The following is a 19,445-nucleotide window of genomic DNA, read 5'->3' on the forward strand; positions in this document are numbered from 1 at the left end:
TGTGTGTGTGTGTGTGTGTGTGTGTGTGTGTGTGTGTGTGTGTGTGTTGTAGAGCAGAGGTCGTGTCCGGCAGAGCTGCACCCTCGTGCCCTCACCTCCTCTGAGCCCCAAAGCTCCCTCTGTGAGCGAAGGAGAGTCTGCAGGAGGAGGAGGAGGTGATGAAGATGCAGCTGAGGTGGGGCTGAACGAGCAGCAGCAGCTGGCGATGCAGCAGGAGGAGCAAATTCTCACCGAGCAGATCGAGAGTCTGCAAAAAGAGAAGTACGTTGTTGATCAAGCTGAATTACGATTTTTTCCACTTGTCACAGTTACATGACTCATAAAGCCATAATGATTTTTGTCTGCTCATGAGACAAGCATTGTGGCTTGTCTCATGGGCAGGGCATTAACGAACTCGCGTGTGTTGAGAGGATCAGGCTGAAAGTTTACTGTGCAGGAACATCATTCTAACTGCTGGTGTTGTGGCAGGGAGGAGTTGACGTACGAGATGCTGATCTTGGAGCCGCGGGCGTCGGACGATGAGACGCCTGAATCCGAGGCCTCCATCGGCACCGCGGACAGCTCCGAGAACATCACCATGGAGACGGAGGGAGCCACGTCCGACCCCTCTGGTGTGTGTGTTTGAGCGTTACACAGGCTCTTAAACTTAGTGAGTTTATATTTACGGTTCGATTGTCACCTGGCACCGAAAAGCACGTGAAAATATATGGACTTTAAGTAATCACTGGGGTCGACTACAACTGCTAACCTGTTGGGGTCAGTCTGGTTCAAATGGCTGCTGCAGCCATCGTAGCTCAGAAACCCAAAGACGGTCCTTCACATCACATGATCTCAGCACGGATCCGCTCAGATTTTACACGAGACTGTGATAATTCTGATAACGTTATGTTCATAGTTTGACCGACGTTCTCTTTTCCCAACATAATGTGATCATAGTTTGAAACGTGGCATGAAAGGCAGCGGGCGATGCGCATTCTTTCACGGAACGCTCGGACTGTGTAGCAGAAAGGTGCTGCAGGTGATAGGAAGGCGTAAATAAAGGTTAGCGTTTAGCATTAGCAGTTAAGGTTAGCTAAAGAAAAACGGCGTCTAATTCTGCATCATCAAACTAAAGAGATATCTTAAATAATATTCCAGTGTTTCCCCTAGATCAGTCCCCGTGGAGGTGACGCTCGTTATATTTTATTTTTTATTGACGGGGGGTGCCACATTTGTCTTTAACACTACATTGCTGCCGGTAATCAGTGGTGGGATGTAACGAAGTACAAGTACTTCATTACTGTACTTAAGTACATTTTTCATGTATCTGTACTTTACTTAAACGTGGGTACTTTCAACTTTTACTCCACTACATTTTACATTAAGTATCTGTACTTTCTACTACACTACATTTCTATAAAGTGTTACAAGTTGCATTCACGTTACAGTTTTTTATTTGTTCGTTAGTTTGAAAGTAACGAGTGGTGAGAGGAGAGTTGGTCCAGTGAATCACTGCAAAGTGGACAGGTAACGTTAGACCCACCTTCAAGAAGAGCTGGACCAATGACGTATATTCTAGTATATATGTCACTGAGCTGGGAGCACCCACAGCACCACTAACACACCCAAAATGTTTTCCAGCGCAGAGAGTCAGCCAGAAGATACGCACCACCCATGGTCTTATTGAAAGATTATTGAAAGATTATTGAAAGACTGTTCAGTACAGCAGGACAGATTCTCTCTCCCAGAAGAACCAGACTGGACTCAAAAACTTTGAAAACCAACTTCTTCTGAACTTGAGCAAGAAATTCTTGCTGCAATATTAAAATGTGTCGGTTCATGGATGTTAGGAGACGAGAGATGTCTCCAAATGTCTCGACACTCAGGTCCAAGTTTTGAAAATGGTGTCAGGAAGTTAAAATATTGTTCACCATTGACCCATTACAAGGTTTAAACAGTGTTTTAACTGGAGTTGATGACAAACTGGAGTTGAAATGATCAGATGTTCCTTTGTCAGGTCTAATGCTCCTTTTTTTAAACGAACAACTTTTACTTAAATGTGTTTACTGCAGTTAAAATGACACATTGGTTTTGTTTTGTGTTAAATAGAAACTTTCAAAGGTTATAATCATTCCTCTTTCTTATTTTGCTTAATGACATTTAACTCTGCAGGTCATCCCTGAAATACTGACACACAGAATCACAAGTCCAAGTGTGCACGGTGTCACAGAGTAAACACAATAAAAACATGTATTATCTGCAGCATCGTTCATTAAAATGACTCGACACTATTAATGTATTACAGAAAATATACACACAGTAGGAATACTTAATGATATTGTAGACCAGATTAGGTAATCCAAGTACTTTTTGACTTTTACTTAAGTAAAAATGTTAATGTGGTACTTTTACTAGAGTACATTTTTGTCTGTTTATTTGTACTTTTACTTAAGTACTTTCTCCACCACTGCCAGTAATTATCGAGGGGGGGGGGCAGAGCGGTATGTCAGTAGCGTTTTTGCTAGCACGTTTGTATTGCGTCCCCCGCGCTACATCAATACCGACGGTTGTCATCGGGGTGGGGGTGTTGGGTTCTGTTGACAGGGCGGGGCGCCCCACGTCTATAATGGTAGTGGAAAACACTGGATCCCATTACACATCCACATATTGACCAGTTAGGACGAAGTCAAAGGTTTTCCTGATGTCGAGAGTAACGAAAAGAGGCGCAAGTTCTGCTCATCTTCAATTTGTAGGTTGAGTTTACGGCACAACAAATCACATCTGTCACTACAACCACCGTATTTTTCGGGCTGTAAGGCGCACCGGATCATGAGGTGCGTTACGTGAAACTAAAACATCTGGACAGATTTCTGAGCATCTTGTGTCACATAAAATCTGTTCGCGGTCCGTAAGCTCAGCCTGATTTAAAAGGTGCGGCTCACTGCTGAGTCAAGTGCGCCTTATAGTCCGAGATATACGGTACTTTTGTTTTATACGTAATGTTTCAGCGCGTGTTTGTAGAATAGCCGAAGCGAGGCAGAGGAGTTCTGGCTGCTGGTTGTTACTGAGTTTGTATTTGTCTCTTCCAGCAGCTGTTCAATCCCGCTCGTGCCCTCTCTCTGCAGAACGTGGAACGTTCCGATCCAGGAAGTCGGAGGCAAAAAGCAGGCGGGCTCTGCGTCGCCAGCCCGACTCCCAGGACTCCGCCGACTCCACCTCCACCATCTCCTCCTATCACCCTTCCTCCTCTCTCTCCTCCATCACCTCCAGCTCCCCGTCCCCTCATTACCGCTTCCGCTCCTCCTCCTCGGGGCCCCTGCTCACGTCCTGCGGGCTGGGGGCCCCGCTGGCTGAGCCAGAGGGCGGCCAGAAGCCTGGAAAGACTCGGCACAGGCTCAGGCTGAGCCGCAGCTCGCCGCGCGACTCCTCGGGAAGCCACCGGAGAGAGTCGGACTTCGGCTCGGGGCCCCAGCAGCTGGTTCTGTACGGCAGCAACGAGTTCGTGGTGTGACGGCGAGAAGGTTTGAAGCGTAGGAAGGTGTGTTTGAAAGGAAAAAGACTGAGCGAGGGTTTGACAGAAGGCCTTCCTCAGTGCCGGTACCATCCTCCTCCGGTCCACTTTAAACAAAAAGCTGTGAGGGCGGAGGGCCCGACGGACCCGCAGCAGCAGACGGGCACAGGAAGAGGACTCGTAAACAACGTGGCGCTCGAGCGCAGCTGATCGGAGCCGCTGCAGGTCCAACAGAGGGCGGTTGGGAACAAAACCCTCTGCGAAGCCAAATCTTACAGCGCCACGTCTTTATTTTGTTAGCATGTGGGCCGGTGGTTCAAGCACCCAGAAGAAATGTAGCCATACTGACTGAACGCAGCTCCAAGTCTGCTTTTCATGTTTACATCATCACATCGCTTACAGGAGACTGTCAAACTCTTTGTTGTTATTGTTGTTGTTGTGACAGAGGGAACAGGTGTACATAGAGTCCAGTGGTCGTTCATTGTACATTTTTCCTGGTTTTGTAAAGTGTCAAACATTCAGGTTCCACTTTTTGTTCCGTTTGTGTGCCGAGTTTACTCGGTCGGGTTGTTGTTTTTCTGTTTTCCCTGCAGTTCAGTGCCAGTTTTGGGCGTGCTCGTGAGAACTATAAGAAGGAAAAGCTGACGGCACTACGAGAACGTGAGGAGCAAAATGTCCCGTCAGCCACAAGTGTTTTTGTTTTTTCTGCGACGAGAAGTTTTTCCTTCTGTTAAATTCAGAACCATCAGTGTTACTGCGTCAGGACTTGAATTTTTTATGTAAATAATTATTGTATTGTAAGTGTTTTTGATGTCAAATGTTTGTTTTTTGTTCTGATGAAAGCCATTTGTTTTCTTTCTTCATCTTCGTGCGTCCACATGTGTAGCTTCTCTTACACTCCTGTGCGGGTGAAAAACGTCATCAGCCACCGACTTATACCAAACGTCACTAAAGTAATTTAAATTCTTGCATTCATCCGCACTCAAACCGTCTGTTGTTCCTAAATGTTCTCCTTTCTCAGCCGAACAGTAGCTCTAATCTCCGCAGATGTGAAAAGTAGCATTTAATCCACGTTAACCAAACGGACAAACATAAACTGAGCTCCGCCCGTCCAGATTCTCTTCCTGTAGCTTGGCAGCGGTCGTGCCGACGTCCTCCACGCTTCTGGTCTTTGATCACGTTTGAGCACTTTCAGGAGCGTTTTTTTTTTTTTTTTTTTTTTGACAATATAATGAAAAAAGCTACATTAACTGTAATGGGATGGGATGATGTTTGTGGTGTGTATTCATGACATTCTGGATAAAAATATATTTAAAAAAAGCTTTAAAAAAAGAAAAAGTGAATGTACCTGTCACTGGAAGGCATGCCTTGCTTTCTGTTTTTGTTCTTTTATACGCCGTGTATGTACTATTTATGATCATGATTTTTGCGATGTACATTAGTTTAAAAAAAAAAAAATGTTAAATTAAAAACAGGATATATTATCCTTTCGTGACCATAGCAACATTTTAACAGTCCACGCCCGGTCGGTCATTTCTGAGCTGGGAAGCAGGATGAAGAAAGAAAATGTGAGGAAAGTGTTGCATCTGTTCGTCCTCGCCACTCTGGACATCGTCATAAATGTATACGGTGCAATTTGTAATTTTTTTTTTGTTGCTTTTTAATAATATAAACATGTCTATGGTTGTAAGAGAAAAAAAGACTTTATGGGGAAATTCAGCTGCTTATTAAAAAAACAAAAATGCAGTCAACCCTCCTGTGAGCTGTGATGATTTTTGTTACCGTCCTGCATTTCTTGCACTGAAAGTTCTGAATCTTATGTTGTTTAAATTATAATCTCTTATTAACGTTCGTATTTTCCCCGTTGTGTTTATGAAATACTGTAGCTTTTTTTTATTTTTTCTCCAGAAGCGAGTAGCAGAAAAGAAACCGAACAGACTCTGATTGACCAACTTCCGTGTCAGCCCCGTTGCCTTGACAACCAGCCGGCTGAGAGTAAACGAAACCAAACAGGGCGGGAAAGTTCCTGCTTCACAGTGACTGTGGTAAAGTGAACCTCCACTCGGCTCCGGCACCGCAGTGGTGTAGTTGTGTTGTCACTGTTGTGTAATGTTGTGTTGTCAACATGTCACCTGCAGGAGTTGAGTCTCGTTCTCTGTGAATCAGAATCGTCTGTTTCTCTTCTGTGGAAATGAAAGCAGCTCCATCAGCTCAGAGTCTATAAAACGAGACGGGACTGGTTCTTCAGCACATCTGGTTTCACATCTGTCCCAGGATCAGCTGAAGACCCGTTGAACCTGACCTGAAGTCGGCAGGTTTTGTTTGGACTCGCGGTTCATGTTGTGGACTTTGCAGATGGCCGAGGACAGAATCATCGTGTTCTTCGACCTGGAGACCACAGGATTAGGTAAAGTGCTTCTGTCAGCTTAAATTATTTAACTAATTAATGCAATAATCTGTTTTTTAAATTAAAGCTGGTTTACCCAAACCAACAAAAATATTTCATCTTTGATTTAAAACCTGAAACACTTTGACCTCAGCTCAGAATCAACTGATGTTTTCTTTGGTCTCAGATCTTTAAAAATCAGCTGATGGTCAATTGAAGCACAATAATAATCTGAAGGTTCATGAAGCATCACTCTGCTGTGATCCAGTTTCCTTCTATTTTCAGATAAATTCAAGTTATTGGTGGTAATTTTTACCTTCAGCCTAATGAACGTCTTTCTGCTCATTTCAGCTTATTTCTGCTAGTTTTGCTTATTTCAGTTACTATTTGGCAGTTTTATGGTAACTTTAGCTTTTTTTGCTAATTCCGTTTTATTTTTTTAGCTTATTTCAGCTCTTTCCACTCCCTTCTGGTAGTTTAAGCTTCTTTCTGCCTTTTCAACAACGTTTTAGAATTTCTTTTTCCAATTTAAGTCTTCTTTTTTTTAGCTAATTTCCTATTTTTTGTGCCAATTTCTGATTATTTAAACATAATTCAGCAAATATGTGTTTTTTCTGCTTTCTTCTGCTAACTTAGGCTTGTTCTTCCATTTCAGCTACATTTCAGCATGTTTTAGCTAATTTCAGCTGTTTTCCAGCAAGTTCTCCTGCAATAAACATTCATTCTGCATTTTCACAGGAAATACAATTTGTCTAGTTATTTATATTTATTAAATGGACGAATAATGGTGAGTATATGGGGGTTCAGTGTCTTGCACTTCGACTGTCACTGCTGGTGGAATCGAACCCCCAACTCTCGCACTGGAGGACAACTGCTCTAACCACTCAGCCATAGCTGCTGAAAACAGCTTCTTTGTGTGACTTGTGGGAAAAATTACAGTTGGTAAATGCACACGGAGACAAAGACGTTAACTTTTAAAAATGCCCTGTGGTCAGATTAAAGACACCCAAACCATTTCATCCCAGTATACAATTTAAAAGTAACGCTCCCCAGTTCTAAGAAAATCAATGTAAAGCGTGATTTAGAAAAGAAAAAAAAAACTTTACGTATTTAACAAATATGACCATCATGTCACGTCATGTCATGTGACATCATCTTTTACCCGCTTCTTCCTTTCTCGGGTCATGGGGGTCACTGGTGCCCATATCCAGCAGTCACTGTGCGAGAGACGGGGACACCCCGGAGATCACAGGGACACAAACAACCAACCACTCTCTCACTCTCACCTAGGGACAATTTAGAATCCGAATACTTTTATTTTATCCTTGCACAGTGAAGTACAACAAAATTACTTTCCGTACAGCCGTCCTGAAGACGGACAGAAGTGTCCGGGGGTGCAGCTTCTAAGATGCGCTGCCCCCGTTGCTTAGATATGAAAAAGGGAATTAATTAATTCAATGGTGTATGAATGTGATAAAGCACTGATTGGGCTCTACACATTCAGATTAGCCTTGTAGAGATCTAGTAGAGTGAATGGGTAAATGAAGACACAGATTGTGTTGTACAGCACTTTGAGTACCTTGATAAGATAGAAAAGTACTATACAAGTACAGTCCATTTACTAATTCTGATGAGTGCTCAGTTAGCAGTAATCTACACCACTCACCATGCTCATAGAGGTTAAATGTAATTCATAAGGTTTATATTTGCATAAGACTCCAGAAACCATCTGAGCACCATCAAACTGGTTGACCCACTATGAGAAGGTGCTATTCATAAGACTGAGTTTGTTGCGGCTCCTCGGACAGAACGAGTCTTTTGGATGAAAGACGAAACGTTTCAACAAAAGGAAACCATCTTAACGTTGTTGGATTTTTCTACCTGGATTATTGAGCGTGAACTTTGATGTAAGGCATATTGTTTTGTAGATCTTTCACTGTCTACTTATGTAGAGCCCCTGAAGCATATCCTGCTTAGGACCCCCAAACACTGCCGACCTGTGCTAATTTTCAGCTGCACAGCATTATTATGGCTGCTGAAGCTGTGATGATGATGTGTTGATAAAATCTGATCACTCCAACCCGTCTGTGTGATCCCTATCAGACAGTTCATCGTGATGACACATGCACACACCCAGACTCAGGTACTTAGCTCTTAAGCAACTCTGAAACTGAGTCTAGAAGCAGATTTTGTTTCAGTGCTGAGAATTAAATGACTTGATCTTTGCACTTGATGCCATCCCATATTTGGCAAAACAGGAAATGTTTGTGTCATTAGTCTGTACGGCCACGGCTCACACTTGCAGGTTGTGCCACCATTCCAGAAAACCTTCTGCCAATTCAGGACTGTAGCGAAACAACTGATCTCAATTAAATAAAGTCCAGTTCAGACCTACAAGTTACACATTTATTCAGTTAGTTGGAGTACTTTTATTTTACTGCTGTTTTTCTGAAGTGGACTCTCGGTTTTTGTTCCTGAGAATCTCTACTGCTACTTCCTGAATGCTTTTTGCCGCCTGGCGGACGTCAGTGGTCACCCTGAGCTGGAAAAAGAAACAACTGATCTGACATTCTGTGTGTTTATGTCAATAAACAAAAGTGTTCCTTCAGTTTCACTTTTCATTCATGTGAAAAGAAACTGATGAAAGGAGTTCACTACAACAGTTTCTTTCTGTGTATAACATGAATCATTGGTGACATCGAATGAAACCATTGAGACCTGTTCCCAATTTTACATGTACAAGTTTACACGTGACTCACTACACAGGTAAAATATGGCGCTCCGTTTATTCCTGTGAAAGCTGCCTGGCTTTATTAAACAGTTTTGAGCATGCTCAGTAGAGCTAGGCCTGTCACGATAACACATTTTGCTTGGCGATTAATTGTCTCAGAAATTATTGCGATAAACGATAATGTTGTTTGAAATTTGACAATAATTAGTAATGTCAAATTTAAAAAGAAATGTTTAATTAGTTTTGCATGTAGTAGTGATGTGCGAATCAATATTAAAATATCGATACTATCGATATACCGGTTCGCTCTGGAATCGATGTTTAAATCAAGATATCGATAATTTTGATGCTTCAGTCATTTCAGGTAATGCATATCATTAACAGGAAGATGGTGGAAAGTAACTAAACTATTGAGATCTTGTCTAAAAATATAACATTACCTTAAACATATCTCATTACTTAATAGTCTATTTAATTATTTATTTTAATAGTTTTATGATTTTTCTTATTTTTATTGTTTGAAAAAACATTTTCACATATTTTATATGATGTCCTGTTTGTTTTATAAGCTCAGACTAAACGAGGACACTACCTCAACATACTCCTGAGTTTAAAATAAATTAATTACTTTGTCTTGCATTCTTTATGCAACTTTGATTTGAATACACTGTTTTTTTTAGGTTTACCTGACACATTAGGCGTATTTGCAAAAGTGTCGGTATCGATACCACCGATACTTGCATGGATTTTACCCGGTATCTTATCGGACCAGAAAATCCTGGTATCTAACAACACTACTTTTTTGACCACTGGATGGCAGTATAAGTCTGTTTGAACTGAAGGATGGATAGTGAGGGAGCGAGCAGCGTGTCTCTAATGGGAGGGAGGCCCCTTGACTTGACATGGGCTGTCTCTCTTCGGTTCTCAAAATGGAGGACGCTCTATGTGGTTTGAGCTCTTTAGCATTTTTTACACAACGCTTTTAATAAAAAAATCAGTAAACAAGTTCTCAGCTTCTTTTTGCAGAGAAAAACAACTTTTTACACGAATTCACGGGTTTCAACCGTGAATTTTGGAGCTTCGCCAAGAGGGAGGTCTTCAGTAGAACAAGAGAGACACGAATAAACGATAAAGCCGATAAATGAAAATGAGGTCGATAATTTTCATCTATCATGCGATTAATTGATTTATTGTTTATCGCGACAGGCCTAAGTAGAACTTTTAAATCGGCCTTCTAGGTAGAAATTTATACAGTAAAGACTATTTTGCAACTCTACCCAACAAACAGGAGAGGATGACTAACACTAAACAATGCTAAGCTAAGCTAAGCTAAGCTAAGCATCACCCGTTGACGTCACCGTAACCTCGAGGTTTAGAAAAAATTCAGTCAAGATTTTTATTTTATTTTTTTTGCTTTAATCCTTGGATTTCACACAATATGCTTGAGCACGGATGACAAAAGGGACGTCTGTGTTTCTCTCACATGCACTGTCCATCTCCCATTTTTAAACAAGTAGTTGAAAATGAATGAAAGGACTTAATGTTTCCTGCTTCGTTTCTTTTAGACACCTCATCGTGTGACATCATCCAAGTGGCCGCTGTCTACGAGGAGAATGTCTTTAACAAGTACACCCTCCCACGCCAGGCCATGACTCCGAGCGCCAAGCAGGTCACAGGCTTCACAGTCAGACCCGACGGCCTGTTCCTTCACGATAAACCTGTTGAAACCGTTCCCCTCACCGAGGTTCTCAACTCCTTCATCTCCTTCCTGCGTTCCTTCAGACGCCCAGTCCTGCTGGCGGCCCACGGTGCAAAGCGCTTTGACGCTCCTGTGCTCACCAGAGTGCTGCGAAGGCACTCCCTGCTGCAGCAGTTCCAGCAGGTGGTATCTGGATTTCTGGATACTTTCCTGTTGAGCAAACATCTTTACCCCCGTTTGAGCCGACATTCTCAGGAGTATATGGTTCAACACTTTCTGAGAATGTCCTACAACGCCCATAATGCTTTGGAGGATGCCAGGATGCTGCAGAAGCTGTACAAGAGATGGAGCCCCAACAACGGCGACATTTTATGCTCCAGCTTTAGAGGGGTTGGATGCTTTTATTAAGAAAGAAGATTTTTCTTTTCAAATGTTTCCCAAAAAAAAAAAAAAATGACTTGAGATTTAAGTTCTTTCCAATTTTATTTTTATCTTGCACGTTCAGATAAGTGAGCACCATAAACGCATGAATAGTTTATTCAAATCTCGTGTGATGTGTCAGAAATAATTTGTTACAGCTCAGATTCACTGGTATGTCATGGTCGTTCACTGGACTCAGTCATGTAGCATTATGGTTTACTGTAACGTGCACTGTGTTCACAAGTGTTTGGTACCAACACTAGATTCAATTTTCTCTGTTTCAACTAATAAACTTCTATTTACTGTAATTCACCGACTCTTTATTTCTACCAAATATCAGTTATCACGGGGGGAAGTACCTCTACTGGCACATAGATCTAACGTGTCTGCAAAGAAAGTTTGACATTTAACATTTTTTAATTTTTATTATTTCCTATTAGACACTTATGTAAAGTTTGTCACAAGATTCGTGGAAAGTCTTAAAGTCCTTTAGCACAGGAGAGTTTAAAACACCAACTCATAGCAGAGACCTGAGCAAACAATTGTTTTTTCATTCAACCTTTATTTATACATGTTAGTCTCATTGAGTCACGAGGACTCTTACGATTTAAATTAAGGATAAAAAGGACCCCTTTGAAATCACAATAAATGAAACTAACATGTTTTACAACAAGTATGTTGTTTTTTTTTCCATCTGGGAAACTATCCTGGAAAACTTGACTCATGAGATAAGATAATTCATTCAACCTTTATTTATACAGGTTAATCCCATAATACTTAATCTATCCCACAATGGGGACATTCAGGGGTCACAGCAACAAGACGTAGTACAGAAACACCATGGAGTAAGATTAAGAAATAATGAATGTTTTAAAAAATCACAAGCTGTTTACGGAAAAATACATCAAGTTTTAAGGTTCGGTATTGTCATTTGCATCAATGTGGTACATGAGGTGGAATGAAATTGTGTACACAGGGTCCCAGTTACATCCAAATATAAGAAAAATATAAAGTGTAATAAGAAACAGTAAATAGGGATCTAAGGGACTCACCTGTTTAAATAAAGGTTGAATGAAAAAAGATATAAACTAATACGCAAAGCAACAATATTGCAAAATAATACGCCAAACAACAGCAGCACGAACATGAGTGTGTATGAGCAGATGAGTACGAGTGAATACAGCAGCATGAGATCAGCAGCATGGATGATCAGCAGCACATATCACTGATCAAAGTGGCATTACAGTGATTTTTCACATTGATTATTCTGATTAGAGATGAGTCTAACAGCTTCAGGGTAGAAGCTGTTCCTCAGTCTAGTGGTTCTACACTTAATTCTCCTCAACCTCCTATCTGAGGGATGTGTTTGTTCCTTTTGAAGTCCACGACCATCTCCTTCATCTCCTTCACATTGATGTGAAGGTTGTTCTTCCTGCACCGGCTCTCCAGGTGTTCCACCTCCTGCCTGTAGCTGGACTCATCATTGTTTGTGATGCATCCCACCACCTCTGTATCATCTGCACACTTTATAATGTGACAGCCTGTATGGGCAACTGCACAATCATACGTGAGCAGAGTAAACAGGAGGGGGCTCAGCACACATCCCTGAGGAGAGCCAGTGCTGAGGGTTATGGTGGAGGAGGAGAATCGTGGATCCTCACTAACTGTGGTCTGTTTGTTAAAAAGTCTAGTACCCAGTTGCAAATGGAGGGGCTTAGTCCTAGTGTGAGCAGTTTGTCCATCAGGGTCTGGTGAGTCATCCTCACTGATGTGGATGTTAGCTTTGATGTGGGTCATGACCAGGGTTTCAAAGCATTGACTGTCGGGGTCAGGGTGAGGGCTACTGGCCAGTTTTCATTCAGACCAGTCACTGCAGAGCTCTAAGGAAGTGGGATGATGGTGGCGGTCTTCAGGTGGGTGGGAACTGTTGCTAGCGTGAGGGAGGAGTTAAAGATGTTGGCCAGCACCTCGCAGAGCTGATCGGCACAGTCTCAGGAGGTTGCCATGAGGTGTTGGAACGTCATAAATGGTGCGTGTGTGCACCTCATCTGTCGCCTCCCTAAAGAGGATTCTAAAGTCTTTGTTTAAAGGCCCCAATTGGGAAAGCGCAGATGGGATGTTGTGGTTTTGGAAGCTTTTGATCAGTTAGTTGACAACATTTGAGTTCATTGTAGGAACACCTGCGGATTCATTTTAGAGCCCATCTCGTATGTAAATGATAAATGGACTCACCTTTCTACTCAAAGCACTTTAGACTGGGTTTAGTTCTAAAGGCTAAATGCTCTAAAAGCACAGAATGTCACGGCTGCTCTCGGCCACGCTCACTTAATCTGCACGGAGATCAGCTGATCAGCTGCAGCAGGAAGTTTATCCTGCCGTGTGCACAAAGGTGCAGCAGGTGCTAAATAATTTGAAATTTATTTTAAATAAAAATTCTATGCTGATTGTGCAGCTCATCCATCAATCAGCTAAATGTGTGTCATGTCCAGTCTTATGAAAAACCGCGATAGAACGAGTCCACGATAAACAAACTGCGAAGTATCGAGGGACTACTGTACTCCTGAATAAATTTATAGAAGTCTATGCAAATAACCATGTAATGTAAACATTAGTGTGAAATATATAAACTTGTGCATAAAGCGTAAGAAAACAGAGATGGTTTAGATTTTTTGAAAGACGGCAACAATTTGGTCTTAGCATTTCTTCCAAATGAGACTGATCAAATTATTTACAACCTGTAATAAGCTAATTATTTATAACTTTCCCCAAAAACTCACTTAAAAATGGCTGAATCATCCCTTTTATTTTAGAATGTTCACAAGTAATGAGCCAAAAAATAAATAATATTCATACTGAACAAGACGTCTTCACCACCAGGCATTCACAATTCTTATGGATTAGTTTCATAAAACAAAGAAAGTTCTGGGCTCTGCTCATGTACCATTTATTTTTATTTTTTTAAAATAATCACTCACTTTGAAAAGTTTCCAGACAGTAAATGTGCACAGTAACAGTCCAAAACTTCAAACTCAGCAGGATCCATTTCACAACGACTCATTACTGCAGCAGCAACAAAAAGCCCTCTGGGTGCTTTAAACAGATTATACACAGGCATCAGTTACAGATTATAACTTTATCCTTTCTCTTTACAGAATCTTGTTTTAGCTAATGTTAAAATAGAAACTAATGTTGTTGCTGGCTCTTATAACAGATTAGACTTCAACATGGTAATACTGTTTTAGTCCAAAATATGTAAATTAATTTTTTTAAACTAAATTTGGTTTCAGTATTATCTTAATTTCAGGTTAAACGTTAAAATAGCTGGTAAAAAAAAAAAAGAGTTAATTTACCACTTTGAGTTGACGTCATGCTTTAAACAGAGTAATAAATAGATTTGTGACATTTATGATTTCATAATCTTCACTTCATCAGGAATAGGCCTGTCGCGATAAACAATAAATCAATTAATCGCATGATAAATTAAAATTATAGATCTAATTTTCATTTATCAGCTTGATCGTTTCTTCGTCTCTCTCTTTCTACTGAAGACACTGGATGACAAAAGGCTGAACTCCGCTGCTCTTCACTGACCCCTCCCACTCTTTTCATTAAAATCCGTTTTACCCAACAAAATCGCATTTTTGGATCGTTAAAAGCAGCTAAGCTACGAGCTAAGCTAACAGGTGGTCAGGGGAAAAAAAATTCTGTCTCGTCGAAGCTCCATGCTAAAGAGCTCAAACCACACCAAGCATCCGCCATTTTGAGAACCAAAAAATAGGAACGAGAGACAGCCCATGTCACGTCAAGGGGCCTCCCTCCCATTTTTCTTAGAGACACGCTGCTCGCTCCCTCACTATCCATCCTTCAGTTCAAACGGTCTTATACTGCCATCCAGTGGTCACAAAAAGGCACTACACACAAAAATTAACCAACAATTCTTCTTAATTTTGACACTAATTACTATTGTCAAATTTAAAACAATATTGTTTATCGCAATAATTTCCGAGACAATTAATCGCCCAGCAAAATCTGTTATCGTGACAGGCCTATTCAGGAACCTGAATATAATCAAGTGTAAGTGTTGTTGCTGCTTCAGCTTTCATTTTTATTGTGTTCATAATCCAGCACCAGTTTTTAACTTGGAAAATGCAGTTTGTTTGTTTTTTTAACAAAACAGCATTTTCATCAATACATGCACGGTAAATAGAGTTACAACCACCAGGAGTAAAAACTCTGCAGGACTGGATTATTGAAGAATATTTTAGAAGAAAAACACTTCAAGTAGCGGTACGAGCTGCTGGATGAGTTTATAATTAAAAACATCTATGGGTGCGCTCAAACCTGGATCTGAAAACACAGTTTTTATTTCTACCTATCAAGACGTCAGCTTTGAGGAACTTCTGACGTCAGACTACAAAGACGCAGGTAGCACAAGGTGTCACACACAGCTGTCCCAGCTACAAGAGGCAGCAGGCTCTGAACAGGGTCATCCCTGACGGCGAGGTGATGTGCAGGGACAGACTCTCATTGGCCGAGACAAAGAGGACCGTCCCACGTCTCATTGTGAGGTCCGAAAAAGCGGCAGCAGAGGTTGCTGTAGCGTCACCTTCAACCACCAGGAGGATGCTCGCGCTGTCCACTGAAGCAACTGTGTAGGTGTTCATCGAGGCCGGGACCTGCAGTCGGACAGGAGAGTCTTCAGCCACAGTATCAAGCGAACAATTACACAGTTCACAAAAGACAGTCATCTGTTCTCTTCAAGGTAAACCATTAACAAAAGCGGTGGTTTATTTTGTGACATTTCAGGTTTGAATGCAACCATCATTTGTGGAATAAAACTGCAGGTGAGCAGAAACGTGACCGCAGCTCTTCAGATGGGCTCGTCTCCCAGGTGACATCACAGGTGGTGGTGATCGTTACTGGTGGAGGAGAATCTGCTCCTGTTACAGCAGAGATGATTACTACGCCAGTTTGGACTGAAGTCATGATCATTACTTGCAGCAGAACGATCAGAACTTTATACATTTATTTTGTTTTTGGTCAACTGTAAATGAAACAGTATTAGTGTACTGCAAATTCAACTGGGACTCTAAAAACTGAAGCTACGGAAGTACAGTAGTTCCTCGTTTATCGTGGGGGACCGTACCCTGAAGACCCGCGATAAGTGAAAAACCGCGAAGTAGGAATAGTAGTACAAGTAGTAAGTAGAAGTTTATTTTATTATTTACATGTATATAGGAATTTTAAACCCTTCCCACACTCTTGCAATATTCTAAACAATTTTTCAAACTCTAAAGCTTTAAAAGAGAATAGGACGTCATGATTTCAGCTCCCTGCCTCCTCTGCTCTTTGCCTCCTGCAAGCGCTCTTGGCCACGCCCACTTCTCCGCAGGAAGTTTATCCTTCAGTAAGGGCTGCACAAAGCAGCAGGAGGAAGCTTTGTCTGCAGTTCTGGGCTTCACGAATGTGCAGCAGGTACTAAATAATTAAAATAATTTATTTTAAATTAAAATTCCATGCCGATCATGTGGCTCATCCATCAAATTGGGCAATTGTGTGTCGTGTCCACTCATATTTTTGAAAAACCACGATAGAGCGAATCCGCAATAAATGAACTTTGGAGTAGCGAGGGACTCCTGTATTCATGGCCCATCCCTCACAGTATTTGTTGTTTTATTTCAGAGTTCATTGCCTTAAAAAAATTTCTGGCAGCTCCCGTCTTCAGGTCACAACAACGAACGAACTCGCACGAAAGATTTGACAATTGTTTTACGTCGAACGCCCTTCCTGACCCCGTCTGCAACGAGAAATTCTGTCCATAAAAGTTATGAAGAGAATCAGTGACAACTCCCACCCTGAAGGGGTCCGACTTACTGACGACGAGAACCGAACTCTCGCCCCGCTTGTTTATGAACCGAACAGCCCGTAGCAACGGGTCCCAGTCCCACCGGAACACGGTCAAAAGCCTTCTCCAAGTCCACAAAACACATGTAGACTGGATGGGCAAGCTCCCATGACCCCTCGAGGACCCTAGTGAGGGTAAAGAGCTGGTCTAGTGTTCCACAACCAGGACAGAACCCGCATTGTTCCACCTGGATCCAAGGTTTGACCAACGATCGGAACTCTCTTCTCCAGTACCGCTGAATAAGCCTTACCAGGGAGGCTGAGGAGAGTGATGCCCCTGTAATTGAAGCACACCCTCCAGTCCCCCTTTTTGAAGAGGGGAATCACCACCACCAGTCTGCCAATCCAGTGGCGCTGCCCCAGATGTCCACGCGATGTTGCAAAGGTGCGTCAACCAAGACAGCCCCACAACATCCAGAGCCTCAAGGAAATCAGGGTGAATCTCATCCACCCCCGGAGCCCTGTCGCCTCGAAGCTTTTTAAGTACCTCAGTGACCTCAGCCACAGTTAAGGACAGACCATCCCCAAAGTCCCCGACTCAGCTTCCTCCATGGAAGACGTGCCAGTGGGATTGAGAAGGTCTGAGAAGTATTCCTTCCACCTCCCAACGACATCACTGGTTCAGGTCAACAGCTCCACACCTTCACTGAACTGTGTTAGTAGAGAGCTGCTTTCCCCTCCTCAACCTCATGATGGTTTGCCAGAATCTCCTCAGAGCCAACAGAGAGTCTTTATCCAAGGTCTCACCAAACTCCTCCCACATCCGAGCTTTTACCTCAACAACAGCCAAGGCTGCAGACCGCTTGGTCCTCTGGTACTCCTCAGCTGCCTCCAGAGTCCCACCAGCCAACAAGGCCCGATAGGACTCCTCCTTCAGCTCGACAGCCTCCCTAACCCAGGGTGTCCATCACAGAGTTTGAGGATGGCCACCACAAGAAGCCCCAACAATCTTTTGGCCACAGATCAAGACAGCCACCTCAACAGTTGAGGCGAGGAACATGGCCCACATAAATAAACATTAGTATGAAAGAAATATGTTTGCCATCTAGTGGTGGTGAGTAGAAACAACAACGTATAGTTTGGAAATTAAAAGTCTATTTTTTTCAGCCATGTAGATACAACTGTATGACTTTGGCACCTTAAGTTAAAAGCATTCACAATATAATCAGAATTTATTTGACTTCATGTAGGCCGCAAGCTAAAACATATTAGTCTCGGTAGTACAGGATTTTGGAAATCATCTCTGCATGGGATGGACATATGTACAGTGCACGTAGGCCGTGTGTGTGCACCCCTGCAGCAGTGTGCTTTGAGCATGTGATTGAGGAATAGCATAGGTATACTTAATCACCCATGGACTTAAGACAAAAGAATAAACTTACAAAGACGGTCTCCTTTAGGACAGAAAAGCTCTCTGAGATGAAATGTGTCATCTACCAGCATGTATCTTAGGGATATTTCATTCAATCAACTTTTATTTATACACGAGACGGATTTACACGCAGTTCGCATACCTGTATCTTTAGGACAGTGAAGTCTGGCACTGGGGGGTTGTACAGGGTTACACAGGGGTCTGAGGGGTCTTGGACACAGGGGAAGATTTTGGAGGAGACGGGTGCTGGTTTGTAGTTCAACATCTCACACAGTGTGTTAACGTCGATGTATTTGGGTGTCAACCCCGCCCTCACAGTGTTGTCGGAGCAGGCCATGCACTCGATACAGTCTAGACGGGCAAACAAAATGTTAATTAGAGCTTGGTTGGCTAACCGCGACTATACGTTGCGTTTTCAACGATCACCAACAGACACACAGGAAATAAAATTTAAATTTGTACAGATATGAGACAAACAGAAAATAAACAATGACCCACTGACCTCCGTAAATGTAAGCATGAGGTTCATTGGCTCCCAGGAACATGGCCTGACCCGGTTTCAGAACCACATAGTTGAGAAAGTAAATGGAGAAGCAGCCAACGTCTCCAGGATACTGGGAGTGGAGGCGAAGCAACAGCTCACCAGCGCTGCGGGATGTGTCCTTCCCTGCTGCGCCTGAACAAACCACAGATTTTCTTATACGTGTAAGGAACCTGACCGGTCATAGTGAGAGGGATCCAGCTGCTGACCATGGGGACCATCTCCACTGAAAACATGTGCCCTTTACCTCCACCAGACAGAAGTAATCTTCACTCGTAGCCACAGTTCTACCCTGACTCTGTCCTATCTGGTAGAGAGGAGATGAAGATCGCATGTTTCCGATGCAGCTGGTGACCCCATCGTCTCCTGGTGGCGGTAAACAACAAAACTGTCCCACCAGGCCAGGCACAATGAATAACATACATTTACCTTCAGATAGTTTTATAGTCTCCTATTGCAGATCGTATTGTTACATATTTTCCTAACAGAGCACTTCACTCTCAGAGTGCAGGTTTACTTGTGGTTCCTAGAGTTTTCAAAAGCAGAATGGAAGGCAGAGCTTTCAGTTCTCAGGCTCCTCTCCTGTGGAACCAACTTCCAATTTCTGTCAATGAGGCTGACACATTGTCCAGTTTTAAGATTAGACTTAAGTATTTCCTTTTTGATAAATCCTATAGTTAGTATCAGCTTGGGTTTCATGAGCTAGCCCTTAGTTCTGCTGCTATAGGCCTAGACTACTGGAAGACAAATAGACCACATGTTCTTACTCTTCTGCCATCTTTACTTGCTCTACTCTTCCTGGTTGTATTTGTAATTATTTTTATCTTAACACGTGTTTTTTGTCTTTCCTCCTAAAGAAAGTACACGTGGACTATAGAAAGTACACGTGGACTATAGAAAGT

General features: G+C 42.3%; 3 protein-coding genes across 4 annotated transcripts in view; 2 read left to right on the plus strand and 1 right to left on the minus strand.

Annotated features, from left to right (window-relative positions):
* LOC119416085 (unconventional myosin-IXAa) overlaps positions 1 to 3,843 on the plus strand; it is a 128,130-nt gene extending 124,287 nt beyond the window's left edge. Inside the window, exons 40-42 of the mRNA XM_037683262.1 lie at positions 53 to 261; positions 469 to 611; positions 3,105 to 3,843. Of these exons, the coding sequence (XP_037539190.1) occupies positions 53 to 261; positions 469 to 611; positions 3,105 to 3,490 (738 nt within the window). The 3' untranslated portion in view covers positions 3,491 to 3,843. The remainder of the gene's footprint in view (positions 1 to 52; positions 262 to 468; positions 612 to 3,104) is intronic.
* Positions 3,844 to 5,845: 2,002 nt separating this feature from the next.
* Positions 5,846 to 10,714, plus strand: LOC119415920 (DNA polymerase III PolC-type-like). Its single transcript, XM_037683088.1, has 2 exons — positions 5,846 to 5,897; positions 10,173 to 10,714. The coding sequence occupies exons 1-2, from the start codon at positions 5,846 to 5,848 to the stop codon at positions 10,712 to 10,714; spliced, it is 594 nt and encodes a 197-aa protein (XP_037539016.1).
* Positions 10,715 to 15,168: 4,454 nt separating this feature from the next.
* The window catches only part of mpi (mannose phosphate isomerase), a 10,235-nt gene continuing 5,958 nt past the window's right edge, over positions 15,169 to 19,445 (minus strand). For both annotated transcript variants that reach the window (XM_037682536.1, XM_037682535.1), the window contains 3 exons: positions 18,505 to 18,678; positions 18,145 to 18,353; positions 15,169 to 15,402 (listed from right to left, as the gene is read on the minus strand). In XM_037682536.1, the coding sequence (XP_037538464.1) occupies positions 15,184 to 15,402; positions 18,145 to 18,353; positions 18,505 to 18,678 (602 nt within the window). In that variant the 3' untranslated portion in view covers positions 15,169 to 15,183. The remainder of the gene's footprint in view (positions 15,403 to 18,144; positions 18,354 to 18,504; positions 18,679 to 19,445) is intronic.

Source organism: Nematolebias whitei, chromosome 10 (assembly GCF_014905685.2).
Source record: "Nematolebias whitei isolate Nwh7 chromosome 10, NemWhi1, whole genome shotgun sequence".
Lineage (NCBI taxonomy): Eukaryota > Metazoa > Chordata > Actinopteri > Cyprinodontiformes > Rivulidae > Nematolebias > Nematolebias whitei.

Bases quoted from the DNA above. Each gene is read 5' to 3' on its own strand.
- LOC119415920 (XM_037683088.1), top strand. From the start codon at position 5,846: ATGGCCGAGGACAGAATCATCGTGTTCTTCGACCTGGAGACCACAGGA. The intron at 5,898-10,172 runs GTAAAGTGCTTC...CGTTTCTTTTAG, and splicing joins CCTGGAGACCACAGGATTAG to ACACCTCATCGTGTGACATC.